At 46.7% G+C, this 21,452-nt stretch overlaps 1 protein-coding gene across 1 annotated transcript; it reads right to left on the bottom strand.

The window, feature by feature from the left end:
- Nucleotides 1-4,489: 4,489 nt before the first annotated feature.
- On the bottom strand, nt 4,490-20,219 carry TAGLN3 (transgelin 3). The gene is made up of 4 exons (XM_012929230.3): nt 19,857-20,219; nt 18,557-18,731; nt 5,968-6,070; nt 4,490-4,927 (listed from the first exon to the last, which is right to left on the bottom strand). The coding sequence occupies exons 1-4, from the start codon at nt 20,034-20,036 to the stop codon at nt 4,786-4,788; spliced, it is 600 nt and encodes a 199-aa protein (XP_012784684.1). The 5' UTR covers nt 20,037-20,219; the 3' UTR covers nt 4,490-4,785.
- Nucleotides 20,220-21,452: the final 1,233 nt, after the last annotated feature.

The raw sequence follows: 21,452 nt of genomic DNA, 5'->3' as shown, positions 1-21,452 counted from the left end.
TTTGAGGAAGTATCTGAACATAATTATTAAAATGCATGTGCATAAGAATGTTTTATAAGAAACATTAACTTTAATGACAACATCTAGAAACATTTGAAAAGTCAAGAAGAAATTAAGTGAAAGATGGTAATTCATTTAAGAGATTCTCAATGAAAATCATTTTCGTGTAGAAGGACTTTCCAAGGAAACATGACCAGCCTGCTCTTCCAGTTTGGCAGAGGATTTTCCATGAGTCATGCCTTCCTAATTCCTCAGAAGACACCTGCTCTCTCCTTTCCTACAAAGCTATAATAGTGAACCGGGGATGTGGTGCCTTCAAGCTTGTTCATCATATGCATGGAGGGATGGTGTTAATAAGCCCATATGAAAGATAATCTGGAATTTGCACAATTCAAGAGCTGATCTTGGTGTGTGCTTAAAATATTTATTTTGGGGGAATTCCTCACCAGCTAGACCCCGGTGTTTCTTGTGGCCAAACAGCACCGTCGCCTCACCCTTGGTGACCTTGGAGCCCTGCTGGAAGGTCTAAACCCCCTAGAACTGGCGCCTGAACAGGGACCTGAAGAGTTCGAGACTTCGGTAGTTCAAGACCTCAGGACATCAGGACATCAGAACAGGGGCATTAGGATTTCAGAACATCAGGACTTCAAGACTTAAGACTTCAAAACATCAGGCTCTCAGGCCTGCAGGATTTCAAGACACCATTTAAATTTGAGTGAGGCCCCCGCCCCAGTGTGTAGGCTCCACTTCCCGTCCTGTTTATGGCTCTCACCCTCGTGTGTGGCCCCTGCCTCCCACCAGTTGGCATGGATTGGCACGAGTTGGCATGGGTTTGCACAAGGTGGCATGAGTTGGCACCAGGTGGCACAGACTGACACAGATTTGGCATGTGTTGGTACAGGCTGGCATCAGGTGCCTAGGCTGGCACAAGTAGGCACTGGGTGGCATGGAATGGCACAAGTTGGCATAGGCTCACACGTGGTGGCACGGACTGACACGAGTTCACATGGGCCGGCATGCCACTTGTGTGCCAGCCAATGCCAACTTCTGCCATTCCATGCCACCCAGTGCCTACTTGTGCCAGTCCTTGCCAACTTGTGCCAGGCTGTGCCACTTTCTACTAGTCTATTCTACCTGGTTCCAACATGTGCCAGCCTATGCCATCTGTGCCAACCAATGCCAAGTTCAGTAGAAAATTAATGAATGCAAAGAACTGGCAGATATGTTTGATTTACTAAGCTGCATTATAAATATACCAGATTAAGAGTAGTGCCATGTATTTCTTTATATGTCCCAGTGTAACAGACAATTTCTTACACAAATTAGGTACTCAATAGTACTTGTTGACTGACCGCTGAGAATGGTTTTCTAGGGTTTTTTTTTAATACCTTCAGCACATAGATCAATTTTGCTGAAGAATAGCAAAGTATTTGAATAAATAAATGAGAACATTATTCGTTAATGATGCCTTGGAAAGAATTAATGAGAGCAATAGCAGAAAGCTCATGTAATAAAAGAACAAGCACTTGTCTGGAAGTCTAAAAACCTTAATTTAAATCCTATTCCAAAATCAACTGGCTACATTATTTTGGATAAGTATTTCACTTCTTCCTTCTCTTTTTAAAAAGATATTTATTTATTTTTGTTGAAAAGGTAGGTTTACAGGGAGAGAGATAGAGAAAGATCTTCCATCTGCGGGTTCCCTTCCCAAATAGCCACAACAGCTGTAGCTGTAACTGAACCAATCCGAAACCAGGAGCCAGGAGCTTCCTCCAGGTCTCCCACGTAAGGTCAGGCTCCAAAGGCTTTGGGCCATGCTCCACTTCCCTTCCAGGCTACAGCAGGGAGCTGGATGGGAAATGGAGCAGCTGGGACATGAGCCAACACCCATATGGGATCCAGGTGCTAGCAAGCGGGAGGATTAGCTAATTGAACCATCAAGCTGGACCATTCTCTTTTTCCTTCTGAAATTCCAAGGATATGTTTGTTGACTCACATGTAACATTTCCTTTGCTTTTACCACCTATTTGCATCTATTATCTTGAATAGGAGGCATGTTTCAATATTTTGATTTATTGGAATAGTCACATCTTTTATAACATTCATTTTTCGTATTTATACCATTCATTTCCTTGTATCTCTCATTTCGCACATTTCATATCTCCAGTTGATGTTTTTCTTCACAGTGAACCATTGCTTTATGTTTCCTGTATTTTTACTTTTCATTTGTAGCTGACTGGTAAGGCTGACTGTAAACTGTTCTGCCTGCTCCGTGACAACGATGTCTACCATCCTGAGGCTCCCAAGCCTCTCCTGGGAGCTCTTACTTCCCTGAGATCATCTATGACCTTGACTGCAAATGCCCAGTGGAGAAATGGGGTGGTGGAGGGGCCTCTAATGCCCAGCGTGGATCCCATCAGTGACATTTGGGAACTGCAGATAAAAATCTTTGGGATTACATCGTGAGCTGTCTTACTGTCTAGTATCACCTATCCTAGTCCCCACCAGTAGTGGGTCACTTCTGCACCACGGCTTCAGATTTTTCCAGAGCTTCATTTCTAGGTTACAAGCATGCGGTGTGAGTGTGGGTGGATGGGACAGTGTTGGGAGGTTGAAGTGCACAATGTGGAAGAGTACCAGTGTTCTTAGTACCTGCTGGGTGTTCCAGCTGGCCCTTTGCACTGCCCAGGATCTGGCAGGCGGCTTCCTGCTGACGCCAAGCTCATTTGGCTCCATCCTGTCTTTCTGCCTCTCTGTTACAGTAGCACTGGGGCCAGGGCACCGTGGGAGATGGACAGGGCAGAGTCTGAAAGCCCCTTTCAGCTTATCTGCTCCCTGATTGTAGGTTGTTTCCCAAGTCCTTTATCCCTTAACCTCCAATTCCCAGCCCCCAACTCCCAACAGAGACTTAACCACTCAGTGTTGTTTCTCAGAATTGCATCCTAGTTTTATTTTACCCTTTGGAATCCATCACCTGCCCTCTCATGTCTGTGGCAATTCCACATTAAGGTTTGAGGAATGGATTCAGCTGCCCTGTTTGAGAAACATCCTTCCGGAGTCTCCACGGCTCCCAGAGGATGCATTCAGACATTTAGGTGAGATGGGCCATTGTGGCATAATTATTTTCCCATTAATAATCTCAAAAAATCCTTAAACTCCTATGCTGCTTAATTCAAATATATAAAAAGATTTTAAAATACAAGACTAGAACTACCGCAGGTGAGGGAGAGTAAGGGATCGGGATCCAGATTCCTTTGTACCCCTTCCCTCACAGAAACTTCTGGAAAACCTTACTTTGCAAATAACACAGTCTGAAAATCTTCTAACTAGACAATGAAAGTGTTGGTCTGATTTCATTTATCATATTTTTTTGCTAATTAATGACTCATTGCATGCATTAAAAACTTGATGCATTCTTACTAAATGCATCATTTTGTTTGTTTTTACTGGTAGGAAAGAGCAGGATAAACTTAAAGTCCCCACGTTTACTTGTTCTCTTAATTTTTCTACCTGTGGAAGAAAGTCTTAAAACCTTACCCATCTTATGGAGATCTCAATCTTGGACAACACCAAAGTTTTAGGGCTTTCAATCCTATACGTGCTTTTGCAAGAGCAAGCTACACTGTAGGTCTTGGATGGTGAAAACATATAGGGAGTTCTGATGTGGCACTGTGGATTAAGATGCTACCTGCAGCAATGGCATCCTACTGGATGCCAGTTGCAGTCCCAGTTGCTCCACCTTTTAGATCCAGTTCCCTGCTAATGTGCCTGGGAAAGAAACAGAGAATGGCTAAAATGCTTGAGCCCTTGCACCCAGATGAGAGACCAAGATGAAGCTTGTGGTTCCTGGCTTGGGCCTGGCCCAGCCCTGGGCCTTGCAGCCATTTGGGTAATGAACCAGGAGATGGGAGATTTATCTTTTTCTCTCTCTCTTTGCCTTGCCCCCTCCAACTCTCTCTTCAACTCTACCTTTCAAATAAGTAAATAAATCTCTTAAAAACTATATAAATATAAAATATCAGATCTAAAGAATGTCCTGTAACAAGAAGATTAATGCTACAGAAATGAGAACTACTCATTCATTCAACTGTGTATCCATATATCATTCAACAAAACCATCCATCTATCCAACCACCCATTAAGCACTTCTTGAGCTCCTGTTGCAGAATACTTGGTCTTACTCATTTTTATATTCCCTACATGGAATATCATAAAAAGCACAAAATAGATGCTAGGAAAAGATAGGGGCCAAAGCCCTTGTTCTTAATCGTGACCTTAGGTTCTCAGAGTAGACAGAGCTATTCTGAAACTTTCACTTTCCTCTGCAATTGCTGGCTTAGGAAAAAAAATTTTTTTTATTAAAAATAAAATCTTGCTCATAGCTAACTTTATTTCTGTAGTACAGTCAGCCCCACCTTGCTGGCACCTTGAACAGAACAGAAACCACACTAACCCGGAATTCCCTCAAAAAAGGATCTTTACCTTTTAAGACACAAGACTAATTTATTGGGTGTGTACTGTGAGTGGAGGAGAGGAAATTTGGCAAATAAATAAATAAATAAATAATCCACCAACAGGGCGAAGGAGGTGCTGAGGGATAGGATGGAAGCGGAGTCTTTGCATAGTTCTAAATGAACAAAAGGTGGCGGCAATAGGCAACGTGGAGTCTCAGCGGAAATGCAGCACTTGGAAAACCAGGGGCAGGAGGCTTTGAGAAAGAGAAGGTCAGAAGGTGGCTAGCTATTTCTTTGTCATAGAGGCTGTGGCGTGGCGGGCTGCGGCGTCTTACATGATCTGCCTGGGCATCCCGTAGCCGGTCATGCCCGCCTGGGAGGCCCCCTTGTTGCTGCCCATCTGCAGACCTATGACGTTCTGTCCCTGGCGAAGCTGCTCCTCAGAAAATCCTCGCCGATTTTGCTGGGCTTTCCTGAAGGAGGGCAGGGGGCGGGGAGAGAAAGGAAATAGAGAGGGTGAGGAGGAATCATGTTGTCAGGGCAGTTTGCAAACCCCTTCTCAAGATTCTGTGGGAGGTCACTACAGAGAGCAGCAGGCCTGGGTGATGGCCCCCACCGTGATGCTGGGACCGCCTTTCTTTCAGAAGGTTGCAACGATGCGACATGGTGGGTTCTCCAGGATTTCCAGGGCGCCTTCTCTTGGCGGTCAGGTTTCCCTCCCTTCCCGGCCCCTCCTTTCCTTCCCCACTACCGTGGCCCTTTGTGTCTGCATCCTCTGGCCCTCAGGAGCTCTGCCGCAGCTCCTTTTACTAAGTGAATTAGTCCTGAGTCAGGCTCCCTGTCCAGAGCCAAGGATCCACGTTCTGTTAGAGCCCAGGGACCCAACAGTCAACAAGGAGAAATGTCTTGGTCTAGACCAGAGGTGAGCAAACTGCTGGAAAGAACCAGACAGGAAGGAATTTTGAACTTGTCAACACAGGTAGGTCCCTAGTCATTGCTGAGACTAATGCCAGGGTTCCAATAGGCAGATCAAGTTCATTTAAAATGACTGAAGCTGGTAGCTTATCATAAACAGGAGGGGGGAAAGGAAGGGATCAGAGAAATAAACAATGAGTATTTTGCTTTAACGTGCTCTTTTTATCTGCCAGGAAAAGGAGGAGGAAGAAAAAGGAGAGATGGACTTGAAACTGCTTAGGTCATAACAACAACATGCTCAGGCCAGAAAGCCACCCCCGAGGAACCTCCTTTAGGCCCGCTGAGCATCAGTGGAAACTGGACCTGGCTAAAACTAGGAAAGATCCATGGATCGACGGAGAGGCCTGGTCATTTCTGTCCTAGGCTGAGTGCCAGCCTGGGTGGTGGCCTCACTGCTGCCTCATGGTGGGCGACTTGGCCCTGGGGTTAACAGGGCCTGCTGTGGGGGGGGCACTGACAGCACACAGCCTCTGGAGAGTTGTAACGCCTGAGACCCTGTCCATGGCTAAACCACCCTGCACCCCAGGAAATCTTTTACCTGTGAAACCAGGATGGCTCTCCCCGGTAACAGCCGTCATCCTTGGTGACTGCGACACTGCCTAGGGCCATCAGGGTCCTCTGCACAGCAGCCATGTCCTTCCCTGGAAGCCAATGGAGACGTTGAAGATAAGCGTGCAGCGGGACCCAGGGATTCTGAGTGGCTGGACTCCCAGAAGAGGATATCTGACAGAAGGTTGTGGGTGGTCACATTCAAGGGCAAAGCCCTACCCCACACTTCCCGAAGACAGCCTGAAACCCTCACACCCTCATGTCCCAGAAAGGAACAGAGGAAAGACGCAGCTGATTATTATTCCTGATCCCTCCATGAATAAAACCTCCCCACCACCTGGCAGCTCAGAGCAACACAGGTCCCTGCCCTATGTCTATGCTCTTCTGTCAGAGGGGCCCACAAGGGGAGGTGGTGCGTGCCGATTGTCAGGGAGGCATTTCCTCCCGACTGGAAGGCAAGAAGGAAACCTGAGCAAAGTGGATGACATGGAATAATTCTGCACCAAACCCCGGGTGGCTTCTCTCTTTGACTTTATCTGGGTTAAAAGGGTCTGTGATCATCCATGTGCATCAAATTGAGTGTTCACTTGGCTCTTTGTGCTGTGGACCCGGCCAATGAGCAGCAGCAAATCAGCCCAGAAAGCACTCAATGTGACACAAGTGATGGGCCCTTGATTTCCTGCTGCCTGAAGAGAGCTAAATGCAAGCGATAAATCACAGGCTTGGGCGTGAAAGGAAGCTGAGCAAGAGAGATGTGAGGTGTGGCTCTGCAGAATGGGGGCGGGGAGGGAGAACACTGCCGCAGCTGGCTTCTCCCGGGGAGAAGGAATTGGCCTGGCAAGTCGGCCTGCTCCTCCCCTCCTCCCACCCTATCTCCTTTCTAGCTGATACCCAAGGACTTAGCAAAGATACTGTTGGGAGGGCAACCTGCAATTTGGAAGCAGATACATGGTCCACGCGAGGCAGAAGTGTGGAGTATAAAAGATAAAGGCACAGGATTTTAGAAGGCAGACTTGAGTCTGTTGAGCAGCTGTAAGAATTAAGGAAAGATATTCCATGACTTTCTTTGTGTAGACCATCTGCAGTCTATGGCCTGGCGGCTGCAGCGTGACCACCAAGGAATACAGAATTACTGGGGAAAGGCAGATGAAAAGTGAGAAATGAGTACGAACTGTAATAACATGAACCATTAAGGCCCTCAGAGGAAGTCTAATTTTCCGGATGCCCATCTATTCATACAGGAGAGAGTGCATCTCCTGCCTCTCTCACTCATAGCCCACAGGGTGGCTGCCCGGATCCGAGGCCTGGCAGGATTGGCTGAGAGCTGCAGCATGAAATGCTCTCCAGGAACAGCTGGGGGTGGGGCAGGAGGCTGTGGGCAGCAGATGGAAGGGGGCAGACACAGGGATGGAGAGGAAACGCAGAGGCTTCTTAGAGTGACTCTTCCCTTCCCAAAATGAAACATATTTCCGTATTAGTCACTGCATAGCAGCATTTTTTTTTACTTTTAAAATAGAACCACAGTAGGGAAATCCTGAAGCATCATTCTGGCAAGAGAGAGGGTTTGCACTTCAGTAGTGCATGATTAAAGAGAGCCTGGATTGGGGCGGCCTTTGTGGTGTGGTGGCTTAATCACTGCCTGCAGTGTTGGCATGCAGTATAGGCATCTGTCGGAGTCCCAGTTGTTCCACCTCTGATCTAACTCCCTGCTAGTGGGCCTGGGAAAGCAGTGGAGAATGGCCCAGCTGCTTGGGCCCCTGCACCTGCATGCGAGTTCAGGAAGAAGCTTTTGATTCCTAACTTTGGCCTAGCCTAGCTCCGGCTCTTATAGCCATTTGGGGGATAAACCAATACATGGAAGACATCTCTCTCTCTCTCTCTTTCTCTCTGTCTTTGGATTATGGTCTATAATTCATCTATGTTCTCAACAAAGAGCACACAGGAAGTGTGCTTCTGGTGGTTGGGAAGGATTGGTCTGTTACCAGCAGGATCTGGGAAATGTGGCGCCTGATATCTAGCAATACAGCTACAGATACTGTCCTGGAGCAATCGGTGAGGAAGCAAGCCTTGCCAAGCCACAGAACCAGCCTACTGCACAGAAAACCACACGCACCCAGAAGAAACAGATGGAACGGAGTTTCAGACAACTGTATGATATCCCAGAAATAAGAACTATCATCAATAGTGCCTCACCCTCAAGGGGAGTGACTGCATGACTAGGGCACAAGAAAAAAAATTAGCATTATCTGATAAAGACAAATGGGATATTTTATTTTAAGAATGGTTCTAGAGTAACAGGTTTAATATAAATTATAGGACAGATGCCTTATTATGTATGATCTCCACTATGGCGTTGGGATTATCCCTCCCTATGTACTAACAGTAAAACAAATTCAGGGGGCCAGTGCTGTGGCTCAACAGGCTAATTCTCCACCTTCAAGCCCCAGGATCCCATATGGACACCCAGGATCCCATCAAGCTCCCTGCTTATTGCCTGAGAAAGCAGAGGAGGATCACTAAAGGGCTTGGTACCCTGCATCTGCATGGGAGATCTGGAAGAAGCTCCCAGCTCCTGATGTCGGAATAGCTTAGCTCTTGCCACTGAGGTCATTCGGGGAGTGGAGTAAAATAGTGGATAGAAGATGTTTCTCTCTATCTCTCTTCTCTGTAAATATGTCTTTTAATAAAGCAAAGCAAGGGCCCGGCCTGGTGGCCTAGTGGCTAAAGTCCTCACCTGGAACACACCAGAATCCCATATGGGCACTGGTTCTAATCCCAGCAGCTCCACTTCCCATCCAGCTCCCTGCCTGTGCTTGGGAAAGCAATAAAAGATGGTTCAAGACTTGCACCTGTGTGGGAGACCTAGAGGAAGTTCCTGGCTCCTGGCTTCAGATTAGATTAGCTTCGGCTGTTGTGGTCACTTGGGGAGTGAATCATTGGATGGAGCTCTTCCTCTCTTTCTCTCCTCCTCTCTGTATATCTGACTTAGCAGTAAAGACAAAATTTCCCCCCCACAAAAAAAAGAAAAAGAAAAACAAAACAAACTAATTCAGGTAGGATAATTAATATTCCCAGAGCATTCACAAGTAACCCAGAGCAGAGATGTGTTCAGTGGGTCTGAATGCCAAGCCCAGTTCACCACATCACTGCCTGCTCTCACAGAGCCACTTGTGGGTTAGCTGGGAAGCACCTTCCTCCACCAGAGCCCGGGATCAGGGATGCTCTCCATGGGCTCAGGGACTGCCTCAGTGCCAGTTGAGAGAGGATGAACAGGGAGAAGGGCTCAGGAGTGGGGGGGGGAAACTGGTGCACAAATTCTGGGTCTTATAGGACCAAGGGAACCTAAAACTCAAATGACCCACAATCTCTGAGTGTTTTTGTATGGAATAATTTCTCCATGTGCTTACTCAAATAAGGTTAACGCAAAGGCAAGCAGTTTGGGCCTGCCCATCTGTGTGGTGATCAAGTCAATTATTGTCAGGATTCTAAGCAACATTGTGACCTGAAACCTCTCTTCTGTAACCAGTTCTCATCTAGCTTAGCTGCTTCTCAGTCCTAATATGATTTTTCAAGGAGGTCCCTAAGCAAAAAATTCTAGTGTTCTATGGTCAACAGGATAAGGAAGGAGTTTTTCAAGCCTCACTCTCTTGTGAGGTCAGTAGCACAGATCAAGTCCTGCTGGTAGAAGGGAGCATGTGGGAGGAGTCAGGATTACTTGTGTAAACTTATTCTGTAACTACAAGGTCAAATATTTAAATGCATAAAGAAGCAGTAAATTTAAACAAAATCTGTAAAGTATGTTGTGCAAAAAACAACCAGAGTTAAAATGCATGTGTGAGGGACTTCAGAAACTTCATGAAAAGTGGTAATATGAAAAAAAACTACATGCATTTAATTATTTGCACCAAAATAAACATCCTTAATTCCATTTTCAATAACCCTATGTTATAATTAATTGTAATATTCATCCAGTAATAAAATCGTACAAGGTTAAACAAACAGGAAGAAAAGCAATACAAACCTTCTCTAGATTAGGATTTCACAAGTGTTAAATTCTTATGCAATAGGGACATCTATTTTAAAATATGAATTTTGGTGCCAGCGTTGTGGCACAGCAAGTTAAACTGTTATTTGTAATGTCAGCATCCCATATCAGAGTACCAATTCAAGTTCCAGCTGCTCTACTTCCAACGCAGCTTCCAGTTAATGTGTCACAAAATATTTGGCGCCTGTCACCCATGTGGGAGACCGGAATGGCATTCTTGACTCCTCACTTCAGCCTAGCCCATATCTGTTGCCACTGTCTGGGGAGTGAATCAGCGGGTGGGGACTCTCCCTCTGTACCCTTCTCTCTGTCAGCTTTTGAAATACGTTAGTCTTCCTTAAAAATATGAATTTTGGAACCATTGTCCTGAGACACTGATTTAACAAATTCTGGGAGTCTGTATTTTTAATTAGCTCCGCAGGTGGATCATATCATCAAGCAAGTTTAAGAAACATGGATTTCACCTGGTGACTTCCAAACTCAACTGAGGATCAAAATTATCTGAGAATCCCGAGACAACGATTGATTCTTCTTAAAAAGGGTTTCTTATTTTTTGGACGTCAGAGTTATAATTACAGAAACGGAGAGACACACACAGATATTTTCATCCACTGGTTCATGCCCCAGATGACTGCAATAGCTAGAGCAGGGCCTGGGCCAAGCCAACAGTTTCTTCTAAGTTTCTCATATGAAGAGTAGGAGCCTAAACACGTGAGCCATTTCCTACTTTTTCTATGCCATTGGCAGAGAGATGGATGGAAGTGGAGAAGCTGGGACATGAACTAGTGCCCTTAAAGGATGCCAGTGTGATAGCTGGCAGCTTCGACTGCTACTCTACAATGCCAGCCCCTTTGATATGGTTCTGATGCATCCAGGACTGGCCCAGTTTGGAGCCAGAAGCCAGAAATTCAACTGGGTTTCTCATTAGGGTTACAAAGATCCAGTTCCTTGAGCCATCACCCACTCCCTCCTAGGGAATGCAGTAGCAGGAAGCTGTCTCAGAAGCAGAGCAGGGATTCAAATCTAGGAACTCCAATATGAGCTACTGGAATCTTACCCAATGAACTAAATGCTTGCTCCTTTGCCCGCCCTTCCTTCCTTCCTTCATTCCTTCCTTCCTTCCTTCCTTCCTTCCTTCCTTCCTTCCTCTCTCTCTCTCTCTCTCTCTTTCTTATTAAGGTCTATCATGTCTACATTTTAACCTACCATGAATGATGTGACTACTGCCAAAATGAAAAGCACAGCATTTAAAACTTTACCTGATTCTACAACGTACAGGATCTGCTTTTGTGTTTGCATAGGCAAGCATTGTTGTGTAGTTTTGGATTTCAGCTCATCAAAATGTGACAAAATCTGGTGTATGCTATATACTAAATACCACCTGTTAAGTAATAAAACTTGTTTCGAGAAGTGCTATTACATCATCCATCAATAAAAGTTTTTATCACTAGATGTGAGCAGATTAAATGGAGACTCAGCCCTGAGCTCTGGTAACTTGGAATCACTCTGCTTCCTGAAAACTACCCTGGATACTTTGGTGGCTTCTTAGAGTTCCTCAAGTAACATTGGTAAATGTTACTCAAGACCACTCTTCAAAGAAGACAACAATGACCCTGAAAGAAATACCAAGCAGGTTTTGAGAGTTTTCTAGACGCCATGGTAACCAGAAGGAGAGTGAGTCCTGGTTATGATCTAGGAATTGATCACTGACCTTAAGAAAAGCAGCACAGGTAAATATAAAAATGAAAATAGACACAAGATAGCTGAACAGTACCCTATAACCATTTTAAGGTTTATAGCAGCTGGTTGTGCATATTACTAAAATTGAGATGTCAATGAAGTAGTTACAGGATGTCGTTAAGAACTTGCATTTTCTAACATGTTGGTCACTCAATATCATGTTAATTAACTTCATGATGTTGTTAATTTCTATGCTTCTTCCTGTTGTTGAATTTGTGTGGTGGTTTTCCATTGGAGGAGATGATATTCTGCCAGTTCTACTTTCAGACCAAGGATGGTCTCCCAATGAAACTGTTGAATTTTCCTGGACAATAAGATGCTGGATTCTCTGAATGATCCATGCTCACAATGAAGGAATCATGACTGGTTATGAATTGTACTACTGTTAACAATATTCAATATGGGGAATTCAATATGGGGGACAGGGCTTGGGAGAATACCAGAGCCTATGAAACTGTGTCATAAAATGAAATAGTAAAATTGAAAAAAAAAAGAAAAGCAGCACAGGAAGCAGGTGGAGCCATGTCTACCTTGACAGCTCAGGAATTGGACCAGGCTGTTTGTCTTCTAGCCCTTGTAGGAAGCTATGAGCAGTGAAAATACTCTCATGATCTAGTGATGGATGCGTGATACGATACATGTGCTAAAGGCACAGATTGTACAACAGTGAATATCAGCTCTAATGTAGATCAAGGATTTGGGATCAAGAAAATAATGCATAAGCTCATCAGCTGAAACAAGTGTATCACTCTGGGAACTGCCACTGATAATAGTTGAGGCTAGGAGCATGTAGGAGGCCATGTGGGACAGACGGCACACAGTAAGGATATATACCCGTCTCTTGCTTGCTGTAAACCTAATAAATAAATTCTTTAAAAATAAAAGCTGATGGCATGGTGTTTTCTCTGTATCATCTGAAATGCCTTTTCAAATTGTCAGCCAGCAACTGACACTTTTACTGAACAACAGAGTATCTCCCATGTCCCATATTATCACTAAGTAATGTTACCTCAAATGGCCTGCATCCCAAACTACTAAATGGTAATTTATGGGGGGTTGAGCAGGGGATTGTGTTTGCAGGGATCCAACCCAGGAGTTCTTCTTTGTTTAAAGTGTGTTTTTGGTTGATTTTCAACTACTTGAAAGACAGAGTGACAGAAAGAGAGAGGGAAAAGGGGAGGGAGGGAGGGAGGGAGGGAGGGAGAGAGAGAGAGAGAGAGACAGAGAGAGAGAGAGAGAGACTGTTCCACTTTTAGGTCAACTTTCCAAGTGCTTGAGATAACTGTGGTTGGGTCAGGCCAAAGCCAGGAGTCCAGAACCCCATCCAGGTCTCCTGCATGGGCCCTAGTAGTTAAACCATCACCTGTTGCCTCCCAGGATGCATTAACAGGAAGTTAGACTGGAAGTGGGGGAATCAGATGTCACAATCAGTAGCTTAACTTGCTGTGCCACAACACAACACCCCAACCCAGTGATTAGACACTCTGTACTTTCCAGTTCTACTCTATATATCTGAAATCAGTACTGCAGACAAGGTTCTATTTTAGAGCTATTTCTGTTTTACACCAGTCTTGGCTCAGTTTACAAATCTTGGAATAAGGCCTGTTTTAACTGTTCTTGGGCTTACAGAGAAAGCAAGTGCTGGGATAGGAAACATTTCTTATTTTCTTCAATAATAACTTATGTATAAGTTTCAATTGTCCATTTATAGAAAATGTAGCTATAGTCAAGGAAGTCGGAGGGTAAGTTAGGACTGGCTCCATGGGTTTTGTGAATTTTCTTGCTTCCCAGACTCTGAGCAGGGAGACATTCTGTAGAGACAGTGATTCTTAAACTGGAATTTCCAGACCAGCAAAATCAGTGTCACCCACTAATTGGTGAGCAATGCACATTCTGGGCCTTCAACCACTACTTTATGCCTTATGAAACTCTTGGGCCTAGCCATCCATGCTTTAACAACCCATCAGGTGATGTGGGTGTCGGAGCTTAAGAAAAGACCCATGGGACAGGACAGTCTGTCAGCAGCCCCTGGGAGTCAGGGCAGTGAAAGCTTCTCCCTGAGCCAGGCATGTTTTGAGCAGCAGACGTCTGCACTGTCTTAAGTCACTACAGGTACAAGATCCCAAAATATCTCTCAAACTGGGGGAAGTGTATCCTCTGCTCTTGCTGTTGAGGAATGACACACAGAATGCCAGCTCCCTAGAGAGTGTATTTGGAACTTCTGGTCTCACCACCTGCAGCAGGAACCACACCTCCCTCTCTGACTCCCGAGTCGCTAATAGAAGAGAAGAGGCATGATGAAACCGCATGTCCAGGGTCCTCCCCAGCAGCTTTACTGAGAACAGTAATCAGAGGGATTGATCTTGGAGCCCCGCCTGCCCAGTCTGACATTGTCTGACGTTGTGCGTACTTAACTCTCACCAGCGGTTATGCAAATAAACAAAAACAGGCCAGATATTGATGGGTAATCACAGCGGAAGGAAGGTAACATTTATGAGGTGTCTAGTAGCACCACACTAGACATTTTACATATTTAATCCTTGTGAGATATTCCTGTGGAGCTGGGAGAGGAGGGATTAGATCAGTTCACAGACAATGGAATTTCAGCTCTGAGAAAGGAACCCGCTCTGCCCTGCAGATTAAGAGGAGTGGGTCTTCAAGTCATCCAGCTGACTTCCAAACTCAAGCTCCTGACGTTACACCTGGGTGTTCCGAGTCTAGAGCTGGCAAAGACATCTGCTAGGAGAGAGACAACCCTGGGTTGAATGACCATGAAGTCTACAAAGTGACCTGTGCAGCTGGTCCCTGCAGATGAGGCAACAGCTGACAACAGGCAAAGGCTCCACAGATGGCAGAGCAGGCAAAGGTCACCCAGGCAGCCCATCAGCAACTACTGAGGCCATTTGTTCCAAGATGGAATGTGTGCCCTTTCAGTCTGTTCCCCTCTATCTCGCTCACTTTCTAGGAGTCTCGGAAGGACAAGTCAATCCTAAGAAACATTTTTACATCACAGACATTTATCATGTTCTGTTGCCAAGCCCTGTGCTGAGTTGTTCTTACGCATTATCTTCTTTATTCTGGCCTGTCAACCCTGTGCAATTAAGGTACTATTGTCCCCATTTGACAGCTGAGAAAATTAAGACTTAGAGAAGTGAACTGGTAAGTGGTAGAGCATGGTTTTGAAGCAGGCAGTCTGGTTTCCAACTCAGGAGCCTGCGTCCTGCTTTCAGTACTTCATAAGACAAACTTGCAGGCAAGATGTCTGCCCAGACTCTACAGACAGCGAAGATGGCTCACTCTGCACTTCGGGGACATCCGTGGCAGATACAATAGAAATTGGCTAGCTAGTGTATCTTTTATCCAAGAGAAAGACTTTTCTGGCTCACTTGCTCTCCTCCAAGCTACTGTCACCTCTTCTCTGTCACTGAAAGCACGGTGGCCTAGCTTCCCTCCAGAGGGCACTTCTGTAACATCTCTGTGACTGACTTTGTCTTGGGACAGTTCTCCCTTGGCTTCATTAAACACGCTTGCATTCTAATTGCTCTGAGTTTGTTCCAAGCAGTTTGTTTCAAGGCTAGGAGGCACATCTGGGCCTCCGCCCATTAAATACTGGAAGCCTAAACAAGAAGGTAGTTGGCAAGCCCAGGCTCCTGCAGCTTTATTGGCCTGCTACTTAAAAGCAGTGTGGAGAGCCTGTGGGCCACGGAAGGCAAGCAGAGCCCTACCCAGGGGAAAGACACTAAGCAGGGAAGATGGGGGCCTGACTGCTGAGGAGCATAAAATGCCTACAGAGAAGGAGGGAAAGTACCCAGTTAAGAACACCTGCATCCACAGCAGCCACAACCCCCACAACCATGGTGCAGGGCATCAGGAACTCTTGTGATTACATGAAATGTGAAGATAGCACAGAAATCACAGAATGTGGAATAGTAAGGAGAGTGTGGCATGAAGCTAAGCACAGGGCTAATCCAATGGTGGCATGAGCAAATACACACACCCTCACATGTGTGTAGATTCATACATGTATGCCTTGCAGCTTCCCTTTGATTCCACTCTTCCTACTCCAAAGCTCGTTAGGGACAGGCAACTCTCATTGACAGAACCTTGACTTTGCTTCCTCAGTCCATGCCTGCTGCATCACCAGTTCCACCACGTCTTCCTGCTCTGTTCCCAGCAAATCACTTTTCCACCTCCTGCCCTGCAGCTCTGGCCTGAGCTGTAGACGTGATCCTGGGGAATATCAAGTACCCTCTTCAACTCAGAGTAAATCTCGCTGAGCCTCAGTCCCCATTTATCACTGCCTGAGCAGTTCCAAGGGGTGATATAGAAACTCCTGTGGTCCTCCTTTCCTATCACCAGTTCTCAGGCACACATCCCTTCCTATTGCGTGACCTGCCTGGAGCTGGTACATGGAGTGTGATCTGCCACCTGTCAGTCACAGCATCCTGAGTTGTTTCCTCCTTCTATCTCGGAGCTGGGACTCTCTGTGCTTGATATTCCCCTCTTCTATGAACATTATCCTGCCTGTTCCATTGCCCTGTCTCAGGCCAGTGCAGCCAAACTCGCTTCCCCAACCTCCATCTTCCTTAAGAAAAATTTAACCCACAATTTTGGGTTAAATAGCTACTGTGTTCATCACAAACGTTTATTGCCCGAGCCCCCTCCCTGCTTTTTCAAGTCCTCCTAGATAGGAAGTTCAGGTCTGTGATAGTTGGAAAGAGAAGGAAATGAAGTATCCTCAATAACACAGATGCAGGAATTCATGCAATCCTTACTTCCCTCAGCCCTTCTACCGTCTTCTTTCTCCTTCACACTTTCTGCAAATGTGGGAATCTCTCACCAGAGTTTCTTCCATTCGCACTAACTCCTCTATCCTCCTGTCCCACACAGCCCTAAGTCATCATTTTCTCTCTCTCCTCTTCATCATCATGTTAGTCACTGCTGTTATTCACCAGTTGACTCATGGCACAAGCGATGGGAACTAAGCTTTCTGGCCAAAGACTGCCCTGGTAGACTAGTGGAGGCTTCACTCTGCCATCAAAGAGCCTGGATTTGAATCCTGGCTCTGCTCATGACTTGTGAGCAGTTAGACACAGGTACTCATGGGCAAGTTTAAGTTTCACCATCTGTGAAATGAGCAAACTAAAAGCACCTTATGGGGTTGCTAGGGGAATTCATTGGCATCATGTTGCAAATATCTGCTCAATAGCTACTTTATGGGAAAAGGTCAATGAGGAGTAGCTGTCTATTAATTGGTGGAAATTATAACAGTTTTGACATTACAAGGTATCATACAATCAAGTATCCATTAAGTCCAATGGCCTGGCCTCAAGTTCTAGATATTTGAGTTTTAACTAACAGTGAAATTCAGGATAAACTCACTGGAGACTTAGAATTTCAACGACTCATTCATGAGGGAAACATGAAATACCAGTACGTTGCATGATATAGAAGATTAGGGAGATGGTTTTACTTTATTAATTGTTTAGCAGGCTAATTCTCTGCTAGAAATCTGTTTCATCCATCATCTGAATACCCTTTAGAATATCATGGTTTCTGCGCCCAGCGTGTAGCCTAGCAGCTAAAGGCCTCACCTTGAACGTACCAGGATCCCATATGGGCGCCAGTTCTAATCCCAGCAGCTCCACTTCCTATCCAGCTCTCTGTTAGTGACCTGGGAAAGTTGTAGAGGATGGCCCAAAGCCTTGGGATCCTTTAGCCATGGGAGACCTGGAAGAAGTTCCTGGCTCCTGGCTTTGGATGAGCGCAGCTGTGACCACTGTGGTCACTTGGGAAGTGAATCATCAGATGGAAGATCTTCCTCTCTGTCTCTCCTCCTCTCTGTATATCTGACTTTGAAATAAATAAATAAATAAATAAATAAATAAATCTTTATAAAAAAGAATATTGTTCCTGATCAGAGGGAAACCATCACACTCTCGCTGTCAGTACAGCGATTTGAGTCACTGCCCGGGGTATCTGTTGGTTGACCCACCAATGAGAGCCTACGAGCATGTCCAAATAGCATCCATCCAGCAGCTCCTCTTGGGCTACTCTGTCTGTATCTCTGGATGTTTCAGGCAGGCCTTGTCTAGAGAAGTCACAGTCACATGGAAGGACATGCACATATTGACTCAAGGAGACACTTTGTGCCATGGCCTCAGGTGCCAGACTGTCGGGCACTATCTCCGTTCACATCGCCATCCCCAATACCAGCGCATTGTTCAGTGTGTCAGGAGGTGTGATTCGATGTATATGCCGTTCTAATATTTCCTCAAGTATTTCATAAATATGAAAGAAAAATCACTTGCACATTCTCCAAACAGAATACATATCCCGGATATGCATTCACCAAGCTCACAGATAATTGTTTCATGAAAGTCTAGAAGGCTCTTCACGTCTCAGACTGATGATAAAAAAGCACCAGATATCCTTGTCTGCAAGTCTCGCTGCTCTATTTGTGTGTCAGAGGCACCCTGGTAACTGCCTTCCTCCACTTCCAGGAGCTATCCCTGGTACTAGGGGACAGAAATAGGAGTAAGCAGCTTCCATGGAACAATTTCTGTGGATCCCGGCCATGTTCTCAAGGTGTGCTTTTCCTTAGAGAAGGACGCCTCTCCCAACAGAGGGTCACAGAGAGGAAGGTCTCCAGATAACCAGCAGCTGAGGGTACTCCCTGCACACACCAGCATGCACGCATGTACAAGGAAGAACACAGCAAGTGGTCTTCACAAAGAGAGGCAGCAAACGGGAGAGTGAGGGCAGGACAGTCCCAGGCAGAGAGGCCATTTACCTTCCCACAGATCCACCGTCTGAAAAATGTCCGTGGTTCTCACGCCGTAAATCTCCGCAGCCTTCAGGAACTGGGAGATCTGCTCCATCTGCTTAAAAGCCATCTTGGACTCTGAGATCTTGGGGATGGGCTCCTGCCCTGGTGGGTAGAGGCTGTTTATCAGCTTGCACAGGACCTAAAGGGGGTGGGGATGGGGGCGAGAAGAACCAGTATTTCCCTTTTGTAATCCATGTCAGGAATGATATGTGAAGTGTGCATCAGATTTGGGTCTGGGACACCGGGAAGGCATAAATCAAGGCTGTGCAAAGTGCCCACACCGAATCCCAAGGCCAGATGACCCCATTCTCAGTGCTGCTCCTGACCACAGAGAGTCCTGCGGCCCAGGAGCCCCAGGCCCTCCTTGTCCTTGCACCATCCTTTGTTTCTCAGGGCAAATAAAGGAAGATTTACAGAAGATAAAGAGCTGGAGTGATACAGACATGATTTTAGACTTCAATGGGAGGGATGAGCTAGTGGCTTCTGAAGGATGTGGGGGAGGGGCAGAGTCTGGTCTGCTTTCTCTCAGAGGTTGGATGAGAATCTGCCTTCCGTGACTCATCCTTTACGAGCTGTATGTGGGTGATGTATAAAGGAACTGAACTGGGCGCTTCCCTCCTGGACACTCAGGCTCCCCTTTTGGGGCAGCCCAGTGGATATGTGGATGGCAGTTATGTAAGAGGACCTCACAGCCTGCAGGAGAAGGGGGGTTTGTTCCAATCAACAGAGCTGGTGGTCCCCAACCCCAAACCCATGGTAGCATTTGGTAGAGCAGCAGTAGTTAAATAAGAAATCACTTGGGGTTCCAGGAGAACCAGCCCTTTTACAAACAGACATGGGGCACCTCCAGGGAACACAGCACTCCAAGGATGAGAAGGAGGCTCAGCCAACTTCCTTCTCCCTTTGTCTTACTGTAGCCAACTCTTCCCCCTGGGGGAAGGAGAGAGGGTAAGGAATGGCCCCAGTAAGGCTGATGCATCAAGAAGAAATCGCCAGAAATGCTTATCTCTATTCTCCCTGGCAAAATCAAAGGGCTCTGGATTTGTGGCGATTAGGAGGGATGCTGTGATGCTCCAATGGGTGGGGAATCGGCCTAGGCACTTGTGCAGGGAGCCCAAAGCTCACGCCTGGCAGAAATAAAGGCATTCCCGTCCTCTCCCGGGGACACCCGGAGCTTGGCAACCGCTGCTCCCGCAGAAAGATGGAGTCCTGGGCAAGGCTTCCCTGCCCACCACCCCAGTTCCCGCGATCGCGCGGGCCTTACCGTCCCGTCCATCAACCATTTCTGAAAGTGAGCCCTGCCCGGAGGCGGGTGTTCTATGTCCTCGGCGCACTGCAGGATGATCCAGTCCACCAGCTTGTTCTCCAGGTCCGCGTCGTACTTCTGCTCGATCTTCTCCTGCACCTCCCGGCTTAGGCCATAGCTCGGGCCGCGGTTAGCCATCTCTACAAGACAAGAAAGGACAAGCGCTGCATCCACACAATAGCAGCCGCAGCAGCCCCGGGCTCCCAAGGCAAACGGGGTTGCGATGGGGCTGGGCGGCCTAGCCCGGCAGCAGCAAAGCCGGCAGACAGCCGGGCGTGGTTTAAATCAAGGAGCCAACAGAGCCAATAGGGTTTCACCTACAAATCGGCAAGAGAAGCGCAGCCACGCGCCAGTGACTCTGGAATAAAGCCCCAGGCAGCCCAGGGGGCTGAACCCGGGCCCTACCGGTCCCGCCTCTTGATGAGATGCGGTGACGAACAAGAACTCAAAGTCAAGCGCCAACCCCCTACGCAGCCAACGGGGATGGGAGTGGGGTGGGTGGTCGTTTCCTGGCTGGGTACAGAGGCACTTGGCGAAGGCAGGAACCACGCAGTGGGGAAGAGCAGGTGATTACCAGGCAGGGAGGAAGGCTGCCTGGGCGGTCAGCTGCCGCTGCTGTAGCGCGCCTGCAAGAATGGCTCCCTCATTTGATTTTCGCACGACCGGCTGATGTAGATCAGACCCGTTGCTAAGAGCCCCTCGGAAATTCCAGCCCTTTCTGTTGTTAGTCAAGTCGGCCTGCCTGTCTCCCGCTGGTAGCTGCTTTCTCAGCGGCACAATTCCTTCCCTCTCCTCACGGAGCTAGCGGATTGTGTGTGGGGCGGCCCTGCAGCTGCCCTGGGGGTGACAGCTGGCAGGAGGGGCCCTTGTGCCCACTGTCCATCTGTCGGGAGTAGCCCAAAGGCCACTATACCCTGCCCCTAGTTAGCTCTTGTCTGCCGGGAGTGCAATCGAAGGACTTGAGAGCAGCAATCATTAAACCTGTTCTGCTCAGTCCAACTTGGTTCAGACGCTTCCATATTTGTGGGAAGCTGTTCTGCCACGGTCTGACATAATCAGGGGCTAGCAGATACACCTTTCTAATGTTATCAAAGCAGACTCAGAGTCAACTTTATAAAGAAAGCAAAACTAAAAACTCTTCGGAGGAAAACACTTTGATGGGATGCCAAGACTTTTTTTTTTTTTTTTTAAATTCATGTTTATTTCAATTGCAGACCATAAAAGTACAAATGACATCCTGTATATTTGGTGTGATTTAGACCTAAACTGGCCTGGGGCGTGGCGTGATGGGTTATGGTTAAATCATCACCATGCAAGCACCAGGATCCCATATGGGCAACAGTTCTAATCCCAGTGGCTCCACTTCCCATTCAGCTCTCTGCTTATGGCCTGGGAAAGCAACAGAGGATGACCTAAAGCCCTGGGACCCTGCACCTTTGTGGGAGACCTAAAAGACACTCTTGGCTTCAGATTGGCTCACCTTTGGCCATGGAGGCCGTTTGAGGAGTGAATCAGCAGATGGAGGCTCTTTCTCTGTCTCTCTTTCTCTCCATA

The sequence above is a fragment of the Ochotona princeps genome, chromosome 3 (assembly GCF_030435755.1).
Source record: "Ochotona princeps isolate mOchPri1 chromosome 3, mOchPri1.hap1, whole genome shotgun sequence".
NCBI lineage: Eukaryota > Metazoa > Chordata > Mammalia > Lagomorpha > Ochotonidae > Ochotona > Ochotona princeps.
This window is presented reverse-complemented; position numbering and strand designations above follow the sequence as displayed.